General features: G+C 45.4%; 1 protein-coding gene across 1 annotated transcript in view; it reads left to right on the forward strand.

Moving 5' to 3' along the window:
- The window catches only part of hcn4 (hyperpolarization activated cyclic nucleotide-gated potassium channel 4), a 96,897-nt gene that overhangs the window by 40,309 nt on the left and 37,651 nt on the right, over window positions 1-18,937 (forward strand). Inside the window, exons 3-4 of the mRNA XM_076286598.1 lie at window positions 803-964; window positions 7,678-7,896. Of these exons, the coding sequence (XP_076142713.1) occupies window positions 803-964; window positions 7,678-7,896 (381 nt within the window). The remainder of the gene's footprint in view (window positions 1-802; window positions 965-7,677; window positions 7,897-18,937) is intronic.

An 18,937-nucleotide genomic window follows, 5' to 3' on the forward strand; every position in this document is an offset into this window, starting at 1 on the left:
GTGTGTGTGTTTGTGTGTGTGTGTGGGCGGCAGAGGGTGGAAGGAAGGGCAACTGGTCTGGTGGGTGGTGCAGGTGGGTGGTGCTGATGCTGTGTGGGCTACAGCTCAACACACAACAACAACAACAGCATCAACAACAAATGCAGCACTGTTGCTGGGCAACGCAACACAGACCAGAGCTGCAAAGCCCTGAAGTGACCAGGGCACTGGGACGGGTCCAGTGACCTGCTTCCTGCTCCTGGGTTCATGTAACGGCTCAGCTGGTTTGCTCTTGGGAAGGTGAATGGAAGTTAGTTTCACATACTAAATATGTATCCAGCCCAATCAAAAGAGGCCATGCTTTGTATTAAGGGAATACAATAGAAAGAAATCAAGCACATTAAAACGTTGTTTAGAAGATCAAAGGGCTACTGGTTTCAGTATCATGGCAAAAGCACTGAGTCTTTGTGTGCCTTGATAGTGTTAGTTAGATGTGTTGTTATTGTTGCTGTTGTTGTTTTCAGCACAGATAAAGAGTTAGTCACATAATCCTATAGAAACATGGTGAGGCCTCTGTGCTGCTTTTCAGTTCATTTCAATCAAGTGTTTGATTCAAATAAATTATTAAGCGAAGTTTACCTTACCTAGCATTAAATACTTTCCATGAAAGACACTAAGGAACAAAAGTAATATTTTGCATGACATGCATGAGCAAATATTTGTCTTCAGCAGTGATTTTCTAAATGAATTTACACTTTATCAACTTAAGCAAATGCGTTTTCTGTCCCTCCTCACCCGCTGCCATCCCCTGTGCCCCCTGCAGATCTTCCACATGACGTATGACCTGGCGAGTGCCATGGTGCGCATCGTCAACCTGATCGGCATGATGCTGTTGCTGTGCCACTGGGATGGATGCCTCCAGTTTCTGGTGCCCATGCTGCAGGACTTCCCTGCCGACTGCTGGGTCTCCAAAAACAAGATGGTGGTAAGTGTGTGTGTGTGTGTGTGTGTGTTTGTGTGTGTATGCGTCTTTTTGTCCGTCCCGTGACCCACCAGCAACTCGCTCCATCAGATTAGGGAGAGCTCCTCTTGGGTGCAGTATCTGCCTTTCACATCTCAGTAATTACCTACGTCCTGAATTTTTCTAAGAGAGAGACGAGCAAGAGAGAGAGAGAGAGAGAGAGAGGGAAGAGAGAGCAAGACAGAGAGAGAGAAAAGTGCACATTGCAAGTTCCCCCTCCCTCCCATCTCTCTACATCCAAATGAAATGTCTTCTCTCTTCATTTGCTCGATTCATCCATTTTCTCTCCCTGCGCTTGACATTTCCCTCCTTTTGTATTCCTGGGCGGCTTCTTAAATTTCTGAGGGTGACGGGTTCCCGGACTTCTCATTAAACCAGGACTCCAGAGAAGAGAAATGACTTGGACAGAGGTTTCTAAAGCCTTATCTCAATATCGGGCGCGTCGACAATTCTCCAGCCAGCTGCCATACTCTTCTGTAACAGCGACACATGACTAGTCGAGAGGTGTTAGCACTCCCTGCATGTTCAGTGCTGAGGCAGCCAGGGAAAAGCCTTTGCTGTCCATCACCATCTCTCAGCTGGTATTCACTGGACATGGCGTACAGTACGGAGATAACACACGTCTGGAATCTTAATTCAAACAGGGTTGTGTGTCTCAAATGCATAGTTATGACAAGACCATTTTTTACACAACGGAGACTATGATTTTGTCTCATTCGAAATGGTTGTCGTGGGTACGCTGTGGTGCAACTGGTGACAGTGCCCGTACCATGTTTGGGTTCACGTGCCCATGGGGACCTGGGTTCGAGTCCGTCCCGGGCCATTTTCCGATCCCACCCCATCTCGCTCTCCCACCTGTCACTTCCTGTCACTCTCTCCACTGTCCTGTCAAATTACATGTAAGGGCATAACAGCCACAAAAAATATATACGATGGTACGATGATATATTTTTTTTAATTCCCATCACTGACTGCAGGTCTTGGTCAGTGCTAGTTCTAGAATGAGTCCAAATGATCAGAGCCATACATAGAGAGAGAGAGAGAGAGAGAGATAGAGAGAGGAGAGAGAGAGAGACTTGCCACAGCTCTGTTTTTCTACGTCTGTGATCCCATTCAGATTTCAATTAGAACACTGGCTGCGGGCAGCCCAATTGAGAACCGTGCCCCTCCAAGTGTAGATTTGGTCCTGGAAGGTTTTTGTTTCTCATGCCACTGCCGCACTGGTCGAGAAAACTCTACTTATTGTTATTGAGCTCTACATAATAAGTAAAGGACCTCCGGGGGAACCAATCAATGAGAAGAGATTGACGGATGGACAGAAAGGTCACCGCCGGTCTTTTGTCCCTTTTGGCTCACTGTTGACATTCTTTGGTTCCTCACCTCTCTAATGTATATTGAGCATTGTATAGCGCTGCAGCCTAAGCCGTTAATGTTATTGTGTCATCATTTTTTACCGTCTTTTGAGGTTCTAATAACTTTGCCTTCTTTTGCGGCTTGGCCCCAGTGGAAATGAGTCTAAAAGCAATTTGGATGTGTCAACCTCGAGAGAGAGCTGATATTGATTCAGCAAGGACTACCACAGGGATCTAAAGGAAAGGGGCAATTTATCCACAAACAAGAATCTTTCTCTCTCTCTCTCTCTCTCTCTCTCTCTCTCTCTCTCTCTCTCTCTCTCTCTCTCTCTCTCTCTGTCTCTCTCTCACACATACAAATCACATTATTCTAAACTGTTGGCCTAGTTTTTTTTTTTTGGTGCTTTTTCCTGAGCTGTTTCGATTCACTGCTGCAATTGCAGTCTTTACTTGTGTTCAGCAATTCAATAGTTTTTTTTTTCTCTTTCTCTACATTTAAAATGTTTGCTGTGAGACACAAAGCGTATTAGCCTTTTCCTCCCCTTGGGTGTTTCCACTGACGAGAGTGAATCTTGATGACGTGTGAGGGGCACAGTCACTCTGACGTTAAAAAACACACCCAGATGATTCAGAGCATGGCCATGCGCACACTATGTGAGGGATCCAGTCCCAGGATTTTCTCATGTTTGAGGAGATCGAGTTAGAGAAACTTGCTACTTGTGGGATCTAGAGTGAAAGATCTCCTGGTCGTGTGATCTAGTTAAAAGATCTTCAGATTGTGGGATCTAGTTTGAAAGACCCGTTTGAAGAATCTAGAGTGAAAGATCTCCAATTTTTTGTGGGATCTAGTTCTAGAAGGATCACCTGATTGTCGGAGTTAGAAAGATGTTGTATTTGTGGGATCTTTAAGAAAGATTTATTGATCTAGAGCAGGGGTCTCAAACTCAAATGAGCTGGGGGCCACTTCCGCCAATGTCATCTGATTGGAGGGCCACGTCAGTGTTAAAGAATAATACAAAAAAAGAACGGCTATTTCCTAAAATGCAATGTTTTTTTTCAAATACTGTATTTTCAAACACAAAACTACAAACAGAAAGTGCAAGTCTTTTTTATCTATTTTTAGACACCTGTGCTAGCAACCTTAGCTTATAAATAAAATAATGATAAAATAAATATTAATACAAATTATAAAAACAAACAAAAAAGCATAAAAACAGGTAGGCCTATGTGTGTGTTTCACACCAAAAATATTTTCCTCTCATAACTTTTTTAAACCTGGCAAACTAGGCATCAGGGTTAAGAAAGCAACACCAAATTTTTATATCAAAATTTCAAAAGGCCATGGTTTGAAAGTGGTCAGAGATAAAGTCCTACTGTAAATGTAAAAATCTTTGAGTATAAACAAAAGTTTATGAAGGGGGTAAATTTACCCATCTAATTTGCCACTGGATGGTAAGCACCTCAAATGATGCACCTTTCAGTAAATACTGGATGAACATATTTGAGCAGGTTTACTTTCTTTTTTGTCATATTACCCACATAACAAATTAACAGGAAAACACCCAAGTTGTACCAACAATAGTAAACTATTACTAGCCTATAACCACAAGGCCTACAATAAAGTATCCTGGTCAAATCAGTTCCTATCGCGGGTGACTTTGTAGTTCTTCAGAGCCCTATTTCTACTACCCCTGCTGTCTGTACCACGTCCATTACGGACACTATCATCACGATTACCACTGCAACCTCCAAGCTATGTTGGGCAGAGGGTCGAAATAAGCATGGTATGCTTAGTGGACACCGTCGTATACACGCAAAGACGCACCTCCATTCACAGACGCACCGTGACTATCACTGTCAATAGACAATCGATCATAATCTCCAAAAGGATATTCTCCTTCAGAATCAGAATAGGTGAATACCCAAGCCTACCCAAGACTTCATCACACGTGAACGTTTTGTGTAGGCTTATTTCTGCTTCAATTTGTGCAAAACTATGGCCTGCATCGCTTCCGCGTCATTACAAATGCACGTCTTCGTGTTTATCGCGTGTAATACGAGTATTTCCTGAAAACTTTGTGCATCGATTTTGGGTTTGAATCAAGCTTAGGATGTCTAGCAAATAGTGGAGAAGAGTACAAATGAGATTTGTCACCGTACTTGGATCTATCGTCTATTTTAATCAGTATCGTTGTTTGTCGCAATTAAAAATACCCTCAAGGGCTGGATTACAATATTATTTTGACATAGGTCGCGGGCCGGAATTGGGCCGGACACGTGCCGGATTTGGCCCGCGGGCCGGGAGTTTGAGACCCCTGATCTAGAGGGATCCAGTCATTGTATTGTTGGAAGGAGGGATCCTGTGTCTGCATGTGAAAGACACTAAGTGAGAGTCTCTCTGATGACCTTCAGATGACTTCCTGGTGACTAGAGGAGATCAAGCCCTCCTCTTTCCCCCTGGCTCCCTCCTAGTAAAATATCCCCTCTGTGTGTTTGTGTGTATGTGTGTGTGTGTGTGTGTGTGTGTGTGTGTGTGTGTGTGTGTGTGTGTGTGTGTGTGTGTGTATGTATGTGTCTGTGTGTGTGTGCATAAGTGGGGATGTGTGAAGAAACCTGTGTGGAACCTGTGGGAGAGCCTCACAGTGAGGGTGAATGGGGCTATATTTAGTACAGCACTGGAGTGCCGGAGTGCCGGAACGCCGTAGCGCCGCACCTGAGAGATCTGGAGAGAGGAGGAGGAGGAGGGCACCATGGGAAAGAGAGATTCTCTTTGATTCCTGGAGAGTTCCAGTGTGGAAGCATCACATGAGTGTGAACTTCTGTGTGTGAAGGGAGAGAGAGAGAGAGAGAGAGAGAGAGAGAGACAGACAGAGAGAGAGAGAGAGACAGACAGAGAGAGAGAGAGAGAGAAAGTCTTCAATCTCGTTCTAAGTTCTGGCTGTTTCCCTGACATCTGGAATGAAGGAATTATCACCCCAATTCATAAAAGTGGAGACAAATTGGACCCAAACAATTACAGAGGTATCTGTGTGAGCAGTAATCTGGGGAAGGCATTTAGTTGCATTTTGAATGACAGAATTCAAACCTTATCGAACACAATACCCTGAGTAAAAATCAAATTGGCTTTTTCCCAAATCACCGCACAACAGATCACATTTACACCCTACACACTCTTCAATAAACTATCAATAAACATGTAAAAGACACAAAAAATTGAAAAGATATTTACCTGCTTTATTGACTTGAAAAAAACATTTGCCTCTATTTGGCACCCAGGATTATATTACAAACTTTTAGAAAGTGGTATAAAGTGGTATAAAGCATATGACATCAAGTCAATGTATTCAAACAATAAATGCAGAGTGAAAATTGGCAAAAAACAAACAGAGCTCTTCCCACAGAGACGTGGTGTAAGGCAGGGCTGCAGTCTGAGTCCAACTCTGTTCAACATCTACATCAATGAACTAGTGGTAACTGACAGTAAATCTTTCAAAGACAAAAACCATGATTTTCCAAAAGAAACCCAGATGTCAGGAACACAGACACATGATCACCCTAGGTAGCACTGTCCTAGAGCACACAATGCAGTATACTTACCTCTGTCTGGTCATTACTGCATCAGGAAGTTTCAGCATGGCAGTGAATGCACTAAAAGAAAAAGCCCGCAGAGCCCTATATGCTATAAAATCCAAATTTTACAATGTAAATATACCAGTCAGTATCTGGTGCAAACTATTTGACAGTATAATACAGCCTATTGCGCTATATGGAAGTGAGGTTTGGGGTCCACTCAGTATGCAGAGCTACACTACAGGGGACAAGCATCCTACAGAAGCCCTACATGCCGAATTCTGCCAAACTGTATTAAAAGTTCAAACTTAAACACCCAACAACGCATGTAGAGCAGAATTAGGCCCTTACCCATTGGCTATATCTATTCAAAAATTAACCTGAAATCTAGTCCCAAAAACTCTCCAGTTTATGGCATTAAAAACCCAGGAACTGAACCCAGAAAAGAGTTCCCTGTGCCAGCTGGTACTGAAGCTCACTAATTCAGTAACAACAACTAATGCACTATATGCTCAGACCAGTTCTGCTTCCAAACTACACATTTGTGTCAATAAAAAGCAAAAGAAGATTATTTGGAACATTGGAGAAACCAAACTACAAGCCAAAGTAGGATGAAATTCTATCTAACCCTAAAAAGAGATTATCAATTGGCAGAGTATCTCATCTCTGTCAGAGATACAAAGCAGAGGCAAATCCTGACCAAGTATAGGCTCAGTGACCACACCCTTGCAGTGGAAACTGGTAGGCATAGAAAGACCTGGATGCCAAAAGAAGAAAGAACATGTGGTCAGACAGGGAAGGTTGAGAAAGAGGAGCACTTTCTTCTATACTGTGAAAAGTATGAAGAATTAAGACAACCCTTTTTCCATAAATGTAAAACCACCTACCCAAATTTTAAAGAGATAAACAAAAATGAAAAAATGGCTATCCTCTGAGGAGAGGGTCCTTCAGCTGTGTGTGTGTGTGTGGGGGGGGTGTATTGTATTGTATTGTTTTTTGTCTTTCTATCTATCTATCTATCTATCTATCTATCTATCTATACTTTTTTATTTTTTATTTTTCCTTCTGCCTTAGGTCATTCTTTTGTTTATTGCACTTAGCACTTTATTGTGAAGCACTTTGGTGCGGCTCAGACTTCTGTAAATGTGCTATAGAAATAAAATTTGACTTGACTTGACTTACAGTATGATGCTCCCAATCATGCTTTCTTATTATGCTCCCAACCATGCTTTCTTATTGTCTCTCCTACCTTGCTCTTTCTCTCCTGTCTGTTGCCCTCTTTCTTACCCATCAATTACATTTCAATTCAGTTCAATTCAATTCAATGAGCTTTATTGGCATTACTAAGATTTATAACATTGCCAAAGCAGTAATTACATGAAGAGAAGAAAACAATTAGCAATTAATAGTAATGATAACAACATGGACTATGGAGAATAATAATAATATTCATAGAACATACACAGCCTATACCATCTCTCTCTGTCTAGTCTTGCACACCCTTAAGTTTTTATCTCTGTCTCTCTGCCTCACTCTCTTTCTCCCCCAAATCTCCTCAGTTCTTTGTACTGTTCCTTGTTCTCTGTTTATCCCTGTGTTATTCCTTTCCTTTCTTTCTCCTTTTTCTTTTGGTTGGTTGCCGTTTTAAAGATGTTATGGAATACTGTACATCTATACGCATCTATATACATCTATACATATATTGTTGTAATAAAGAGTTTGTTAAAATTCAGATTCTCTCTCATCCCTGTGTAGAATGACACGTGGGGCCAGCAGTACTCGTACGCACTCTTCAAAGCCATGAGCCACATGCTGTGCATTGGGTACGGCATGTACCCGCCGGTGGGCATGACGGACGTGTGGCTGACCATCCTCAGCATGATCGTGGGCGCCACCTGCTACGCCATGTTTGTGGGCCACGCCACCGCTCTCATCCAGTCCCTGGACTCTTCACGCAGGCAGTACCAGGAGAAGGTAAGAGTGTGTGATTGTGCGTGTATGTGTGTCTATGTGAGTGTGTTGTGTGTGTGTGTGTGTGTGTGTGTGTGTGTGTGTGTGTGTGTGTGTGTTTGTGTCAATGTGTGTGTGTTTGTGTGTGTGTGTGTGTGTGTGTCAATGTGTGTGTGTGTGTGTGTGTGTGTGTGTGTGTGTGTGTGTGCGCGTGTGTGTGTGTGTATGTGTAAGAGTGAGTGACAGCGAGGTAGAGAGCGAAAAGGCCCTCTATTTCCTTGTTCAGTGCCTGTGGGCAACAGCACTCCTCTGATGCCATGATGGGTGAATTAGAAAGGTTCTGGAAAAGCAGAGAAAAGTGTGTATGTGTGTGTGTGTGTGTGTGTGTGTGTGTGTGTGTGTGTGTGTGTTTCTGTGTTCTGTGTACAGCGTGGAACATAGTGATAGAGAGAGAGATGGGCAGAGAAAGAGACAGAAGGACAAACAGAAGTAAAAAAACAAGGCTAGGATTAGTTTTTTCCAACAAGTCTTTTTTCTCTCAAAAGTATTCAGCCAAGGTTAAAGCAACACCAAAGAGTTTTTTGTACCTTAAAATAATGTTTCCAAAATCGTTTCAGTGGTTCATCAACTTGTAACAGGGTGAACGGCACTTCTGCATTCGCTTCGCGGCCCTCTATCGGCTAACCGCACTATGTAAGTTTGCCAGATCGGGTAGCGGATCTGTAGTTCGATGGAATGAGACATAAGAAACTACAGATTTGACTTGCATCTAATGTCGCAATACATCGTACTTTCATAAATCGTGCAACATATTCTACCTTGTCTGTGGACATCGTTATTTGCAAAGCCGGTGCTGAATAAACAAATTGCGTACGTGCAACAGAGGGAACGTTTTTTGGTGTTGCTTTAAATCAAATGTTCAATATTTAAATGTGAGCTGGTGAGATAGAGAAGGAGACAAAGCAGTCCTCAGTCCTCCACTGAGCGAAGCGCTGCGTTAGTTAAGCATGAGGCGGGAAAAGACTGCTTCGCTGCGGAGCTCAGAGAGGCCGAGAAGATAGAAAATATGCACAAACCAACAAGCAAACAAGCAAACTGCCATTTAGTGTTAAGGACTACAAGGTGAACAATGGCTCTCTCTGTGTGTTTTTGTGTGTGTGTGTTTCTGAGTCTTTCTTATGTGTGCGTGTTTTTTTTTTTCTGTTTGTAAGAAGTAGGCTAAATGGCTGCCGCAGGTGGACTCACCTCAAATCACCCCTTAAAAATCGCCGAGCTATCACATGAATACCCCCCCCCCCACACACACACACACACACACCCCTCATCCCCCTCCCCTACACAAACACGCAAAACTTTGGGGTGAGTTTGCAACCTTGCAGGACCCAGACCTAGATTCCCTAATTTTCTGCAGAATGAGAAATGAGAGGGCGGGAAAGAGCAGGAAAACTCTCAAATGCACACACACACACACACACACACACACACACACACACACAAGCAGACAGGCAGACAGGCAGACACACACAGCCCTGATTGAGTAGTGTGGTCTCTGTTGCCCTGCACTTCCTGTGAAAAGATGGAATGTAGACGAAAAAGACTAGTCAAAGAAATAAAGGAAAGAGAGAGAGGAAGAGAGAGAGAGAGACGCAGAGTTGTTATTTGGATTTATAAGAAACACTCATAAAAAACAGTTAGCGTGCGGCCTCAAACCTTACTAAGGTACAAAAATTCAATAATTCAGTGTGTACCAAGCACGGAACTACCAAATACTGTAGCAAAACGATATTTGACTACATTTGTTGTAGATGAATATATTAATTTTAAAGATTAATTATATGCTAGTTTGCTAGTGCTGTTTGTACATGCTGTTCAGTTATTAACCAAAAGGGAAAAAATGTAAATGTTCCAGTCAGAAGCAGGGATGCCTGAGGATGTGTGTGTGTGTGTGTGTGTGTGTGTGTGTGTGTGTGTGTGTGTGTGTGTGTGTGTGTGTGTGTGTGTGTGTGTGTGTGTACTGTATGTGTGTGTGTGACTAATTCCGACATGTCCCATTCCTTTTAGATGATTTTAGTGTTGCAGAAAATCCCACAACTCTCCGTTTCTCTCTCCATCTCTCTTATTCCCTATTCATCCCTCCCTCTCTGTCTGTCCATCTCTTTACTCATCTCCATCTCCCCTCTCTCTCTCTCTCCATTGCTCTAGTTCATCTTCACCTCTCTCTCCTCCTTCCTCTCTATCTGTCCATCTCTCTACTCATCTCCATCTCTCCCTCTCTCTCTCTCTCTCTTCATTGATCTAGTATATCTTCACCTCTCCATCTCCCCCCCCTCTCTCTCTTCATTGCTCTAGTTCATCTTCACCTCTCCATCTCTCCCCCTCTCTCTCTCTCTTCATTGATCTAGTATATCTTCACCTCTCCATCTCTCCCCCTCTCTCTCTCTTCATTGCTCTAGTTCATCTTCACCTCTCCATCTCTCCCCCTCTCTCTCTCTCTCTCTTCATTGATCTAGTATATCTTCACCTCTCCATCTCTCCCCCTCTCTCTCTCTCTTCATTGCTCTAGTTCATCTTCACCTCTCCCTCCTCCTTCCTCTCTGCGGTCCTCTCCTTCGTCTAGTCGTCTGTCTGCTGGCCTGTTTAACTGGGCGCAGGTACGACGGCAGCTGGAGCACTTCTCCCTATGGAGCTGCCTCCAAGGCCGCGCCATCCTTCCAGGCAGACGGGAATGGGGGTCGTGGCATTCTTCTTGAGCGGAGGATGCTATGCCATCCCTTTCAAGCTGGAGCGTTATGCCATTCCCCCAAAGGCCGGGAGGAGGGTTGTCGCTCCATCTTTCTCGGATGTTGGGGTTGAGGTGGCGGTGGGGGGGGGGGGGGGGAGTGCTGCTGTGTAACTGTGTCCCATGGCAACGAGGTCTAACTGTGCCATTTGTTTCCTTGGCAGCCCGCGGCCAGCGTTGGCTGGCAGGCTGGGCTATTAGCAGAATAAATTGCGATTAATTTTTAAGGATGTGGGTTTTCCATTTCTCTTTGAATATGTCTGCATGGTGATTAATACTTGCTCTGAGCTCTCTCTCTCTCTCTCTCTCTCTCTCTCTCTCCCCCCTTCCCCTCCTCATTTTCTTCTTCCCCTCTTTCCCTTCATTCTCGCCCTCTTACAGAAATGTGTTCTTTTTCTTTTTTTATGTAGGCAGTGTCTGTTTCTCTCTTCCCCCTTGTCTTTTCCTTGCCTTTGCTCATCCGAGCGCTGAGCTTGCTAAGCTCTCTCTGTCTATCTATAGCTGTAGACAGAGCAACCAGCTTTCCCACTTAACACTGAGGCCTTTGCTTCTCCACTTTCTCTCATTTGTCTTCACTTCTCTCTCACTCACTCTCTATCCCTTTCTCTTTCCCTCACTTTCTGTCTGTTTCACAATTCCCCTGTTGCTCTCTCTCCCTCTCTCTTGTTCTTTCTGCCCCCCCCCCCCCCCACCGTCTCTCTCTCTTTCTCTCTCATTCTTCCCTGCACTCTCTCAGGAATAGTTGTGGCTTCAGCTTAAGACAGTTTCCTCCACTTCCCCCATCTTCCTCGTCATCTTCCTCTTCCTTGTCATCCTCTGCCCACTTTCTGGAAACCGTTGACCTTTTTTCTGAGTGGCACTGTGCCATTAAGGTTTATACATTGTTTTTGCAACATTTCTTCAGCTATGAGGTTAATACAAGGTGGCAGGCTACAGGGTATACATTGAAATGTATTTATTTTTTTCATTGCTTTTTAATTGGCATACAACACTGTCATGCGGTTTATACATGGTGCGACTAATACACTCGAAATGACTGTATGCGTTGCATGTGCGCTTTTCACTCTGTAGGAGCATACACTGTTACGGCCAGCCTGTTGGAGTGACTGTTGTATGTAGGGGCCCAACACTCGGGCTTTGGTGGGAGTCACTAAACCCCCTCTCCCCCTCTCCCTCTCTCCCTCTCCCTCCCTGTGTGTCCAAATGGCAGGTTAATGCAGGCCTCTAATCCCCAGGAGTGGGGACATGCAGCCCTGGCCCACTGGCCCACTTGTGTTAGCTGTGTTAGCGGCAGGATGGGACTAGCGCATCTGTCTCCCCTCCTGGGACCTGACTCACAGGGAGAGGACACAGCAGCTAAAATGCCACGAGCTGACCACAAAAAACCTCTTTCAAACACACACACACACACACACACACACACACACACACACATCCACAATGATAAATGACCAGGCCTGTTAATCGCACAAGCCCACAGGCCTACTCGTTTTAGAGCCAGGCGGCCATCTTGTTTTTGAAGCTAACATTTGCTCATTAGAGAGTAGGGGATTTTGTTGTTGGTTTTTTGTTCCCTGTCACGGTGGGTGATTTGGCTGTTGTGATCATGGCTTAAAGAGACCCTCAAGGCCCTTTCACCTCCAGATGTAGCCTAGGTTAGGAATTGAGCTTAGCTGTGTGGTAGGGGAGGTTTGTGGGTGGTGGATGAGAGTGTGAGGCCAGGACAGTGGAGGAGTGCGCACAGACATGTTAGTACACATAAACACAGACATACACACGCACACACACACACACACACACACACACACAACACATAAACAAACATATAAGTAAGTATAAGTATATACTCTTTTGATCCCGTGAGGGAAATTTGGTCTCTGCATTTATCCCAATCCGTGAATTAGTGAAACACACTCAGCACACAGTGAAGTGAAGCACACACTAATCTCGGCGCAGTGAGCTGCCTGCAACAACAGCAGTGAAGGGTTAGGTGCCTTGCTCAAGGGCACTTCAGCCGTGCCTACTGGTCGGGGTTCGAACCGGCAACCCTCCGGTTACAAGTCTGAAACGCTAACCAGTAGGCCACGGCCAGAGGCGGAATGGGGCACTAAGCCCCCCCACCCCATTTAAAATACTAATAGGCTACATTTGGAGAAAGGAACTATGGATAGTGCTAATGCAATACAACAAGCCAATCAACCACAAACCAGGCACTTTTTAATAAAGGAACTAGATAAAGTGCAGTATAAAAACAGCTTTGTGGGTGGATGGAAATTTCAAGCATCATGCAAGGACATGTATCTGGCTATCATAGCACTCCAATAGTTGCCTGTATAAATTTAAAAAAGGCCTAGCCTACAGACAATGCCAACCTAATAACACAGGTAAATACATGATGAATGACATATAGACAGTGACCGAGTGGTATAAATATTGGTTGGACTTCCCAAACCTCTAAAGTGTAGATAGCGGAAAATTCTTACTGCATCTATCACGTTGATGGCCGCGTACGTCGATGGCCGCGTACGCCTCACGGCCGCGATAACAGCTCTATGGGACGGCCTGCACCGCGCACACTCCTCGGCCGGCCGACCTGGAAAACTCCCGATCGTCCCGATTGCCATTCCGCCTCTGGCCACGGCTGCCCCCTCAAAAAAACATGTATGTGCTGAGACTCTCTCTCTCTCTCTCACACACATGCACACACACACAGTAACAGCCACACACACACAAATACACACACAGTCAGTGTTGACTCCCACCAACCCACATCAATTAGCCTCAGAGCACCACTTCCATTACGAGCGAGTGAACGGTATCTGGATGGGCAAAGACAAGGACCCTGGTGGATGGGAGAGAAGAGGAAGAAAGAAACATTGAGAGAGAGAGAGAAAGAGAGAGAGAGATGGAAAGCAAGAAATAATTAGATGGATAGAAGGACAGAAACGAGGGAGAAGTCTGATAAGTCTGAGAAAGGGTGATAAAGAGAAAAGGAAAGAGATTGGTAGAGAGAGAGAGAGCGCATAATGGGGAGGATAGAGGGCCATCTGCTAATGTGGCACAGTGACAATGCGTAGGTGACATACGGGTGACAGTTTAAATCAGCCGAAAAAAACAATCTTGAACTACCCCCCTCCACACACACCCCTCCCCACCGTCCCAGGAGAGGGAGAGGGAAGAGGAGTGCATCTGTGAGGAAAGTTCAGAAAGATTATGCCACTGCCAGCCCCTTTGAAGAGAAAAAGGGAATAAAGGAAAGAAATGAAGGAAGAGGGGAAAAATAGAAAGAGGAGTGGAAAAAAAGGGAGAAATGTTTGCAGTGCTCACAAAGACGAGGGGAAATTATCATCAGAAAGCCCGAGTGTAATCTGCTGTGAATAGAGAATTCTATTACAATGTGGAGCCGCGTGATAAAGAGCTGGCTGTCAGAAGCAAGCACGCTGGCTTAAATTAGCTCTTGTAGGGAACGAGGAAGTCTTCTAACGCTGAGTGGGGATGGAAGTGGATAGACGCCGGAGCGAGGTTCGCTCCGCACGGCCCAAACCCCCCGACGTCATACTGTGCTGCGGCGCGCGATACCCCACGCCATGGCTGACGTGTTTCGCCCGGCAATTAGGGTCAGGCTGTACACTCCAGAGTCAAGTGGGATTGGATCAGGCAATGTGAGAAAAAGGATGAGAGAAAGAGAGAAGTATAGCTACCGATGACGATACCCTGGTGCTATGAGTATTCTTTGTGTGCCGGTTTAGATCTCGTTTACTTGTTTGTTTTGTTGTCGTTTTGTTGTTGTTGTTGTTGTTGATTGTAATATAATGCTTTTTTTAGAAGAATGGCATGACAAGGGAGAAAGAGATGAAGAAAATCGTGATATAGCTATGAAGAGACGCTGTGCACACTGAACACGTTATGTTTATCATGTTGTTGTTGTTGTTGATGTTTTGAAGCCTTCATCCTGGTTCATTTGGATGGTTGCCTGGGGTGAGAGCAGCCCAGGTGCTTTTACAGACTGTCCTCACTGGGCCTGAGCAACCTTCACCTCCCCTTTTTCTCTCTCTCTCCCTCTCTCCTTCTATTCTTCCCTCTGACTCTATCGTTCCCCCCTCCCTTTCCATCTCTCCATCCCTCTTATCCTGAGCAAGTGTCACCCCTCCCTCTGACTTTTCCTCTGTCTCTCTTTTTCTCTACTCTTCACCTCTATCCATTTTTCTCCCTCCCATGTTTCCCTTGACCTCGATCTCTTTATCTATCTTTCCCTCCATCTCCATCTCTTTCCCGTGTTTCTCCCTGAACTTGTCCTTACCTATCATGTTCAACTGCCTCCATTTCTCTTTTCTCTACCCCTTCCTTTTATTATGTTCCTCACTCTATCCCTCTGTCTACCTCTCTCTCAATCTACATTGCTCCCCTATTCCCCCTCTCTCTCTCTCTCATTCTACTGTATCCTTCCTTCCTCTCTCTCCCTTCACCTCTCTCTCTCTATCCATCCCTCTTCCTCCTCCCTCTCCCGCTCTGTCTTCCTTCACTTCTCTCGTTCATTCTCCACCCCCCCCCCCCATCTTTTTCATGTGCCAGCCTACTGTATTTGGAGGTGTGAGTGTTCTGAGGACGTTTGCCAATTTCCCAGTGGAATCCTCGACCTCCTTACAGGCGTGTCCAGACCTGTGCCGCGCAAACAGAATTACATCCACCAGATTGGGGGCAGAGTTGCCATGTCCTTTTTCCCCATCATAATTGCACACTTCCCTGCCTGCCAGCCTGCCTGCCTACCTGGCCGTCTATCCATCAGTGTGTCTGTCTCCTCTCTCTCTCTCTCTTACACACACACACACCTGCACTTACACACTTGCAGTGGAAGAGAGTAGACGTAACCACTGATTTGTCTAACGACGCAATGTTATGAAATCAGGAGGAAACATCATAGAGATTGAGAGAGATTGAGAGAGAGGGAGAGAGAGAGAGAGAGAGAGTAAGAGTGAAAGAGAGTGAGAAGGACCTCAGATCTGACACCTCTGGTGAGTGTGCAGTCTTCCCTTCTCCGTCAACATGATGTTCCTCTAATGTTAGCTGACTCGCTTGTTTAGAGACATGCATACTATGAAGAAAGCATGTATGCACAACACACACACACACACACAGACACACACACATACTGTCACACACACAAATACACTTTCTCTCACACACATAAAGGCATACGCACATGCACAAACACAAACACACCCACATACATACACACACACACATTCACACAAATAACACACACACACACACACACACAGAGGCATACACACAGACAGACAGACAGACACACACTCACACACACACACACACACACACACACACATACACACACACACACACACACACACACACACACACACACACACTCACACACACTCACACACACACACACACACAGAACCATGCTGTTCTCTGCTCCATGGGAGAGTGCAAACGCTGAGTCACCGGCCAGACGCCTTCGCATCTCTCTGGTGTCCGGCGCACCGCGTCATCGGGCTGATGGAGGTCACTGTTTCTCTCCCGCTCTGACACTGGCCTAATGGCGCACACCGTGACCCAGCCTCCGCCGGACCCTGGCTGCAAAAATTGAAAAGAGTTTTCGACTGTGTGCAGCAGAGAAAGAGAGAGAGAAAAAGAGAGAGACGGGGAAAGAAAAGTAGCAGATTTTCTGCTGTCATAGTCAAGACACTGACTAAGACTGGCCTTAGTAGTCCCAGAATTATTGCTACATAACATCTGGTGCAGAGCTTGAGCTACATTCAAGTGTCTATGTTTTATAGAGTTGAAGGAAGATAGTATTTAGCAGGGATCGTTCAGGGTGGCAAGTCAACACTTTTCATAGGATTGTGTGTAGATAGCACGAATGGTTTATGCAGTATAAGAATGGCGATAAAAGATGTGACATGAAAATACATGCACAAGAGAGATGATGTCAACAGGTTTGAGTATCCCGTGTGCAATATTTTTTTATTCATTTGTTCATTTGCTGTGGTGTACCCAACGGAGCTGCAGAGAGAAAACAGGGGAATCCCATGAGGACGGCCTGTTGCATAAGCAGCGTGCTGCAACACGCCAGCCCTGAGTGGCTTTAGCCGTTAATGTCATTGGTGCAGGGCAGCCCCTCCCCTGTAGAGCTTTAATTAACACTTGGCAATTAAGCAGAGCTCCTCATGCGATTGATTTATGGCAGTCCTAAAGCTGATTACTCCAAGGTGATGACCATGTTCGAAAACCCTTTTTTCCTTCTCTTCTTCCACCTCTTCTCTCTCTCTCTCACACACCTTCTTTTCTCCCCTCTCCTTCTTTCTCTCCTTCCCTCCCTCCATCCTCTCTCTCTCTCCTGTCTCTTTCTGCTCTCTGCTCTCGGTATCTGCCCCCCCCCCCCCCCGACACACACACACTTTGTTTGATTCCCTCTCTCCACTCCTGATTCCCTAATCAAATAACCCAATGAGATACTCTCCTCCTCACATCCTTGCCAGAAGTGCTTCAGACACTTTTACAAAAACACCCCGCTATGTTGCAGCTTGACTGCATTAAGGCAGGGCTGGTTTGGGGCGACGGACCATGTTTCCAATACAATCAACCCGGGACATTTCCGCCGACAACTTGAGCGGCTTTGAATCCTGACTCGGGCACAGAAGTTGGAGAGTTTCTTATTAGCCGCTGCCTGGCTGATGGCAGTAAGCTGAAGGGTGTTAGATGCTGTTATCCACAGCTAAAGAGAACTTTCTGCTGAGTGGCTTCCGCCTGAAATTTGTTCCCCTCGTGTGAACTCTATCACCTCCTCGGGAGATGGCCAGGGCCCTCCGAGCGGGCTCATCAAACCGGGCTGACATTTTTATTTAATTCTGAGAGAGGTAGAGGAAGAGGCAGAAGAAAAGAAAGAAAGATAAAAGAAAGATGAATGAATGAATGAATGAATGAATGAATAATGGAATGAATGAATGAATGAATGAATAATGGCATGAATGAATGAATGAATGAATGAATAATGGAATGAATGAATGAATGAATTTGGGGCAGCCGTGGCCTACTGGTTAGCGCTTCGGACTTACCGGAACCGGTTAGCGATTCGGACTTACCGTAAACGTAACCGGAGGGTTTCCGGTTCGAACCCCGACCAGTAGGCATGGCTGAAGTGCCCTTGAGCAAGGCACCTAACCCCTCACTGCTCCCCGAGCACCGCTGTTGTTGCAGGCAGCTCACTGCGCCAGGATTAGTGTGTGCTTCACCTCACTGTGTGTTCACTGTGTGCTGAGTGTGTTTCACTAATTCACGGATTGGGATAAATGCAGAGACCAGTTTGTGTGAACATTCAGTTAATACTTTTAAAAACATGTAAGTTACAAAACAATGCCAAAATGGCTGTCTTTTACGCTAAATTCTATCAAAATTGTTTTCCTGTGATTCTTCGGAAATGGTCTCGTACACTGCTGCATGACTGCCTGATTGGAATGCAAATCGGAAGCTTCTGAGCTGAGCTAGGATGGATTTGATGGATCTGAGGGCACTTGATGTAAATGCTCCAAAGGATGTTTTTAGCACGGTAGGATACTAATCTACCTGCATGCACTGGCTAGAAAAGAATGTGCTATGCCCGGCGACGGTATGGCTACCTCACTATAAGTGCATCGGGCTTTTATGGAATGCAAATGAATTCAAGTGAATAGGAGCATGCTATCGCGCAGGTTAGCCCTTGCCAGTCGGGGTTATATCTGTTCAGGTCAGTGGAGGAAAGCCTTGAAGCAGTAACTCTGGGAGTGTTTGGCTCCAGCCAGGAAGAAGTGCTGTACTCGACTGGGACGTGATTGGGCGATCAAATCAAATCTCTGTCAGTGGCTCGCGTGTCATGGAGAGAGGGAGAGAAAAGAAGATGCCCGGAGGAGATTTTCTGCCAGCGAGACAGCAGCCAGCCTCCTGCTGAGGTCAGCGAACAGCCTCTGCCCCAACCCAGCCCCCCTCGCCGTGACTCACTACAACTTCGCGCTCGTCTCCTAAAACTCAACAGCAAACACAGTTTGACTATCTATTGGCCTTGGAAGTCTTAACAGACTGACCTCTAAAAGGTGCAGCCCTTGATTATAATCGGTCACATGTTTTTGTGAATTGTGTGTGTGTGTGTGTGTGTGTGTGTGTGTGTGTGTGTGTGTGTGTGTGTGTGTGTGTGTGTATGTGTGAGTGAGTGTGCATCGAGTGTGTGTATGTCTGTTGAGTGTGTGTGTGTGTGTGTGTGTGTGTGTGTGTGTGTGTGCACCCCTGGCT

Source organism: Alosa pseudoharengus, unplaced genomic scaffold (genome assembly GCF_046254945.1).
Source record: "Alosa pseudoharengus isolate Yale_2024_CS ecotype anadromous, Long Island Sound unplaced genomic scaffold, YU_APseudo_1.1 YU_APseudo_1.1_scf_16, whole genome shotgun sequence".
In the NCBI taxonomy this organism is placed as follows: Eukaryota; Metazoa; Chordata; class Actinopteri; order Clupeiformes; family Clupeidae; genus Alosa; species Alosa pseudoharengus.